Source organism: Podarcis raffonei, chromosome 3 (genome assembly GCF_027172205.1).
Source record: "Podarcis raffonei isolate rPodRaf1 chromosome 3, rPodRaf1.pri, whole genome shotgun sequence".
Taxonomy (NCBI): Eukaryota; Metazoa; Chordata; class Lepidosauria; order Squamata; family Lacertidae; genus Podarcis; species Podarcis raffonei.
The window spans coordinates 5,544,935-5,552,478 of NC_070604.1; the positions used below are offsets into that span (position 1 = coordinate 5,544,935).

Consider the following 7,544-nt stretch of genomic DNA (forward strand, 5'->3'; position numbering starts at 1 on the left):
AGTTGCCTTCCTTCCTTCACTCGTACACTATTAGTCAATATTAGTCAACTTTGAGAGTTGAGTCCAACTTACCGGTGCTTAGGGTAGACTTACTGATATCAATGGACTTAAGTTAGCCATGCCAATTGATTTTAATGGGTCTACTCTGAGTATAACTTAAGTGGACTACATCTAGTCTCCTAGATGAATAAATGTCCATCCCCACAACATATTCCTGTACTACTAGCTATTAACTGACGTTTTGTCAATTTGACATCTCCTGGTAAAACCAGATCCTTAAAATTTCCAAATAACATCGTTAATGGTTCATCATTTATATTTCCACAAAATTTCACTATCTTAAGAACATGACCAAAATATGTGCCAATACGTTTTAGCTAAAATGGTGGCAAATAGCTTGGCAATTTAAAAGGGCAATTGACCCGCATGATCAGAGGGATATGGTGTCTTCTGCAAAAATACCGTGTCAGCTTTCTCCTTTTGTAATATTCGAGCTACCCTTCTTCTTTTAGTTAGGTTGCCAAGTTATTTTATGTTTGGACTGATAGCATTTCCCATTTCAAAAGGTGACAAGATTTGCCCCATGCCATTTATGCCCCAAACCATTATGTTACTATGGATTCCTGCCTATGTGTTTGTTTTACAATTAAGCCTTCATCGAAGATAGCACAAAAACAGTCAAGGTCCATGCAGGAAGGTTATTACCCATTACTCACATTTTGAGTGAAATGAACCTGCTCCCAATATACCAGGCTTTTCAGCTCATTCCCAATCTTTCTATGTAATGGACAGCAAGGCAAATTGATGAAAGCAACTTGCCTAGTTAAACTGTGTTTCATTAAAGTCCCCATAGCTCTTAAAAGGGAGTGGTGTTAGAATTAACAATAACAATAATAACAACAATAATAAGTTTTTTGTGGTTTCACATCATTGAGTTTGCATTTATTCAGCTGCAGTCATCTGCCCCTGTTCTTGTGGGTGACACAGGCAAGAACTAAACTTCAAAACTCTGCTTTAAGTGTGTCTCAAATAAGAAGCCATATAAGATATGACAAGGGAGCTAAGCCATTGATTTGAAGGTTTAGCAGCTGCTAAACCTTCATTTTCATAATATTTGTATCTTACCTTTCGCCCAGCACATAACTAGGGATGGACCAATCTGTCAAATCTAATTCTTATCAGTTTTTCACTTTTCCAACCTGAAGTTGAGTTCTCCACATTTCTACACCAATTTGTGACATCTTAGTGGCAATTTCTCCTATAGGCGCATTTTCAAAAAAACAATTTCCCCATATATAATGCACTTTGGTATGCAATTTTCCCAAATATTTGCATGCTTATGTACACTTCACCCTAGGATAAACATTTTTATACACTTTACCTGACTGGTAAGTATTGCAACATCGGAAGAATGTGACTTCTGAAGAATGGTTGTGTTTTGGTTCGTGTAGCAGAAACAATAGAAAGTGTAGTTTTGTGAAGTTTGAATGCAAACTCAATAGAATTTCTCTCCAATCCCTACATATAACACAAAACAGCATACGTGTCACTTGGTAGTGCAAGAAACTCTTAATCTCAGGGTCCTGGGCAAAAAGATTCCTGCATTGACAGGGTTGGACAAAATGACCCTCAACATCCCTTCCAACCCTACAATTCTGTGATTCCATGTGATTCTCAAGTGGCCAGCCATTCAAGCGCTGACAGGATCCAGACCATAGCTGTCAACTTTTCCCTTTTCTTGCAAGGAATCCTATTCGGAATAAGGGAATTTCCCTTTAAAAAAGGAAAACGTTGACGGCTATGATCCAGACCTGCTTGGCAGTAGCAAAGTACTGGCCATGCTCTAGGACAGATAAACTTTTACCATTTTCTTGCCTGGAATCTAACACTTCACTAACATCTCAGAGCATTCCCATGATCAGACGGAACTACAAGTAATGTTGATTTACAAGTCTAAACATTTAGTGGCAAAATTGTGGAAACAGATTTACAATTAGCGTATCAGAAACTCTCTAATTTCTGCAGGATGTGTCTTAAAATAGAAACTGTGACAATGTGAAAACCAATTAAAATGGTCCTGATTCATTTCGATATCAGCTAACAAAACCTAGAAGCAGTAGCTCTGCAACTGTTCCAACAAAATATCTGTCTGGTACAAGGCCTATTTTACTATATGAATCACTACAGCAACTTACTGCAACACAATCCAGATAGTAAATTAGGCAACTTAGCTACCTTACGAGACAATCTGTCCATTTCACCCAATGCTGTCTCACATACAACTGGCAGTCAGTCTCAAGGCAGAGGTTGTTCATGCCCTTGCTCCTTGACTTCCTTCTTAACTGGGGATGTCAGACCTAAAACCTGAGGCCTTCTGCATGCACAGAACGTGCCGTAATATTGAACTATGGCCTTTTTCAATGATGCGACTAGGTAAACAAGCCTTGAGGAACCTCAAGTATGCACACACTATTTTTGCACTCTCCAATTCCCACCCCCCACCCAACATCTTAAATTTGAATGAATCACAGCTTGCCATTTGGACTGACCAGAGAAATTATGGTTTGCCCTTGGTTTACAAGGCAAAAGACAAAGTTATGGTTTACAGGGCAAAAGACAAAGTATAGTTTGCTGGTAAATTGGGGGGTATTTGTGGCATTGTTCTTGGTCATGGTCTGGGTTTTGCCTGCATCATCCTACAGATAAATTCCACAAAATGGCGTCCTCCCACCAGGGAAGAAGGGGTGAGCGAAGATCTACCTCAGGAACAAGGATGAGGGGTGGGATCAAATCAACCTTATCCGATGGTTGAAGTGGGAATCAAAGGCTGCTGTGGGAGAAAAGGGACCTGCTCTGAATCATGCTGGGGGGTTGCAGAGCCCTGGAGACCCCAGAGAGCAGCCCTCGCCATTTCCTCGCTGGGGTGGGAGAAAATCAGCAGCACCTCCTATTTGCTGAGAAGAGATAGCATGGGAGGGGGCGATGCTGAGGAGATGGCAGCAGCTGCAGGCAACACATTCCTTGGAGGCTGGATTTGCTGCCCCTCTGGATCCTGCCACCTGAGGCAGTCACCTCACCTTGCCTCATGGGTGGGCCGGCCCTGTGGAAAGCTAACCACGAGCTACCCTTATTTTCACAAATCTGCTTGAAAGTATATTGATGAAAGCAATGCAAATGAAGTCCGCAAAGATCCATTTTTTAAACCAAGGGTCAGCAAACTTTTTCAGCAGGGGGCCGGTCCACTGTCCCGCAGATCTTGTGGGGGCCGGGCTATATTTTTTGGGGGGGATGAACGAATTCCTATGCCCCACAAATAACCCAGAGATGCATTTTAAATAAAAGCACACATTCTACTCATGTAAAACACGCTGATTCCCGGACCGTCCGCGGGCCGGATTTAGAAGGCGATTGGCTGGCTCCGGCCCCTGGGCCTTAGTTTGCCTACCCATGTTTTAAACTACCCACTCGTCTCTGGGTAGCTCACAGTTTCTCTAGTAATAGTAGAAGCCCTTTCTGCAGACTTGGGAGACACTAGTAGCTTATAAAGTGCTGCCCTGTATTTCTTCGAGATGAGGTTGTAGAGGATTGGGTTGATACTTGCACTCAAGTAGAAGAGCGGCAATGCAAAAATATTGAAATACTGGGAGAAAAGCATCATCCTGGTATCCTTTGAGTGGGTGTATATGATCCTCCCGACGTGGAATGGCAGCCAGCATACGACAAAAGCCAGGACCACCACAACTGCAAGAGGAGGGGGAAAGGAGGAAAGAATTACTCTCTGCCCTGCCACAGCTGACTCTAGCCCTAATGGGCTTGCTCAAAGCAGGTGAGAAGTACACTTGTTTTCAAATATTTGGATTGCTCTTTGGCACACAGAATGCAGTTGCTGAACAGGGCTAGAATCGTCCAGCAAGGCAGGAAAGCACAATTTTCGGAATCAGATCAGGGCTAATTTGTGTGGGAAGTTACTTGCTACTGGTGCCTGCAATATACAGTGCTACCTCGGGTTAAGTACTTAATTTGTTCCGGAGGTCCATTCTTAACCTGAAACTGTTCTTAACCTGAAGCACCACTTTAGCTTTCTCATCCTGAAGCAAAGTTCTTAACCCGAGGTACTATTTCTGGATTAGCGGAGTCTGTAACCTGAAGCGTATGTAACCTGAAGCGTCTGTAACCCGAGGTACCACTGTAATTGGCATCAGCAGTATGTAAGCAAATTACAAATTACAGAGAGAGAGTTGGAGGCAATGAAGTTGTCCCATTGACATAAGCACTTCTGTCTGTACAGTGAAAGTTCCCCTTCCTCTTTTCTCCCTAAGGAGGATTGGGAGAACCCCCAGAACAGATCTGGGAGGTGACTGGGGGAGTGGAGGGAGGGGAAGTTTAATTGTGGGAATCCTTGCGGGATTGGGTACAGCCCATAAGCTGTAAACAGGTGGACAGGTGTCTTCGGAGATGGGTGCTTTAGTCTCCCCACTATTATTTATGGGGTTTTTTTATTTATTGAATTTATATTTCCATAATTCCTCCTGAAAGATTTGGCTGGTATCATGAAAAGAGATTACTTTTTAAATAGGATGCAAATTAGTCAATAGTTAAAGGACTTGAAGGTGATTCTGCAAACAAAATCAGACAGTGTCAGGTGGCTAGTGGTTGTCTGCTTCTGGACATGCTCCACTTTTCCCAGCTGAGGCTTCAAAGAGAGGCAATTCCGTGCAATGAAGCAGACAGGCAACACTTTAGTTTTAGAGGCTGTTTGCTGTTGGTAAGAAGCTGGGGAGCTATGTTTTATTATTACATTTTTGTATTGCATTAGATTGTTATAAGGTGTACGTTATTTGTTTCTTCAGCTTGTAAACCGCCTTGAGTATTGTAAGATAGAAAGACTGTATACAAATTAAAAGTGATGATGATGGGGAGCCAGGGAGCAGAGCAGTAGCTAGGTGATCTTGCACCCATGGCAGAACCCTCCAGCTTGCGCCCCACAGCCACAGACAAATTAGCCCTTCTTTCTGCCTCTCCTCCACCACACCTCCACCCATTCAATTCACCCTCTATTTAAAACCATTTCTTATGAGGCAACAATCAATATTTATATTTATGGACATATTTTTAAGCCAATTTTGCACACACACCCATCGCCTGCACCCCAGCGGGGGCCCACCTCACCACCCGCTAGCTACAGCCCTGCCAGGGAGTGGGGTCAAGTACATGCTTCAGAGGAACTGGTGCAGCTTGAGAGACAGGTATCATCTGCTTGCCTGCTCTCTGTATTCAACTTTTATGCTTGTAATCAGTTACTACCAAAAAAAAAAACCCCAATCAAACCGCACCAGTTTTCTCTGATTTATAAGATAAATGTCCCTGGAACTCGCTTCCACTTGAGGTTGAGAAGATGCCTGGCAAAAGCTTTGTGCGTTCCATGGGACATTAATTCAATGCATGGGGGTCTTTGTGCGATTCTCTTTGGTGTTTACAACAAAAGGCTTTTCTTCAGGGCTGTGGGTGAGTTTTTATTTTCTAGGAACTTCAGCGCAGCACTCTGAGCCATGCAACAGCTTCTTGCTAAACACTCATTCACACACTTGGCTGGTGACCGCGGCAGGGTGCCCCAAGATGCTCTAGGCACTCTTTTGGGTGGAGGCACCCTTGTCCATTTACTTTTGGCGTCTATAAAGAATCAGGATAGCTCTACTGCATTCTATGAGCATAGGGGAAATCCCATGGAGACTTGGACAAGGAGGCACTAAAGCATTGTTCTCCTCACACCTTCCAGACTGCATAATGCCCCCCTCCCAATACTCACCCAACATGCGCACTGTTTGCTGGTGGTTTCGGTATGACGCCCCGCCAAGATGTGTCTTGTTGACCCGCAGAAGCTCCCTGACAATCAAACTGTAGAGGATGTAGAGGCAAAGGAAGGGCAGCACAAAGTAGCTGGTGGTGACCCAGAGCATGGTACCCAGCAGCCCTGTCTGTTGGGCATGGTCTGTGGGGGCACACTCATACCTGGCATCGATGTCGCTGGAGAAATTGCCAACCCGCCGAACTCCCACGAGGAATAAAAAAGGCGCAGCGGTGAGCAGCGCTATGGCCCAGAGTCCCACCAGCAGGGCTTTGACACGCCGTTGGGTCACCAGGACTTTGGCCCGCAATGGGAAACAAATGGCGATGTAGCGCTCGGCTGTCAGGGCCGTCAGATGCAGGATGGAGCAGTAGGCGCACGCCTCGCCGGACCAGTGCCACACGTGGCACAGCAGTGTACCTAGCGCCCATGACTGTGCGTGCCACAGGCGGTACAGGTCCAGGGGCAGTCCAAGCAGTAGCAGCAGCAGGTCAGAGACAGCCAAGCTGGCTAAGTAGAGGCTTGTGGTATTGCGCAGATCCCGGGAGCAAGCTGTCACAACCATGGTCAGGACATTGCCTGTTATGCCAAGAACCAGCAGCGCCAAACATATGGCTGTCACTGGGATGAGAGTGTGCATGGGCAGCAGTGGGCACAGGGACTTGCTGCATACCTCTGTATTCTGTTCTTGGTGTCCAGCAGGACTGCTGATGTTGGCTGAGACCATGTTGCAGGCAGCTCTCGATTTGCCTCTCTACAGAGCATTCGGAGGAAATGCAAGCATGGCAGAACGCTCTGATGGTGTCAGCCCTCCATCCTTTTCTTGGTCTGGTTTCTGACTGATGCTTTCTCCAAGCTCTGCAAAATCTCAGGAGCAGCTTAGCTTTTCCTTGCGTAGGGAAATAAAGCGTCCGCGCTCCAAGCGTAGATTGATAGGTACTCAAACAAACTCCTCCCAAATAAGTAGCAAATGGAAAATCATTGCTTTTTCACCTGTTCTTTATTATTTCATATCTTAGCAACAGGTGGGGCTATTGAGAAGCTGTTAGACATCCCTCTCAAAGCCACTGAGTTGCAGAGGAAATAGAAACCATGTACAATATAAGTACCCAAAACAAAAAAGAAATCTTGTTGTACATTCAGGGCTAACAGAATTATTACAGCACGTCTTGGTTAGTTAGAGTCCACTGCATCAGATGTATATTGCTTTTTGTGGCAGTACTCATTGGTATTGTGAGAAGTTGGGGTTAGACTAAATGGTTTTTTTGGGATCTCCAAATCTGTGGTTTTATAGCTGTAGGATTTGAGTCTGCAGAAAAAGGGGACTGCCAAAATAGTCAAAGCACAGAATCATAGAATTGGGACCACGAGGGTCATCTAGTCCAATTCCCTGCAATCTCAGCTAAAGCATAAATGACCAATGGCCATCCAACCTCTGCTTAAAAACCTCCAAGGAAGGTTTTTAAGGAGGTTTCTTTGTTAAATAAGTGTTCCTAGCCAAGTCTATTAAGTAGCTGCTGTAGGTACAGTTGGAAGGTGAATTGTAGGCAGCATGTCTTCACACATGTCCATGCCTGGCTGGAAGTGATGGCATAAAGGTGTGTGCCTATAAAAGGAAACACAAGACAGCCATTCTTGGGAAAGGGGGTGGAAAGACAGAAGGGCCTGATTTGCTTCCTGAGAGAATTCAAAGCTATGT

At 44.6% G+C, this 7,544-nt stretch overlaps 1 protein-coding gene across 1 annotated transcript; it reads right to left on the reverse strand.

Annotated features, from left to right (window-relative positions):
• Positions 1 to 3,274: 3,274 nt before the first annotated feature.
• Positions 3,275 to 6,751, reverse strand: MLNR (motilin receptor). The gene is made up of 2 exons (XM_053380459.1): positions 5,807 to 6,751; positions 3,275 to 3,741 (listed from the first exon to the last, which is right to left on the reverse strand). Exons 1-2 carry the CDS (start codon positions 6,570 to 6,572, stop codon positions 3,458 to 3,460), a joined length of 1,050 nt encoding a protein of 349 aa, XP_053236434.1. The 5' UTR covers positions 6,573 to 6,751; the 3' UTR covers positions 3,275 to 3,457.
• Positions 6,752 to 7,544: the final 793 nt, after the last annotated feature.

What these genes read in the sequence shown, in the direction of transcription:
- MLNR (XM_053380459.1), bottom strand. Translation starts at nt 6,572, where the DNA reads ATGGTCTCAGCCAACATCAGCAGTCCTGCTGGACACCAAGAACAGAAT. An exon ending in GCAAACAGTGCGCATGTTGG is followed by an intron (nt 3,742 to 5,806) that starts GTGAGTATTGGG and finishes CTCCTCTTGCAG; the next exon opens with TTGTGGTGGTCCTGGCTTTT.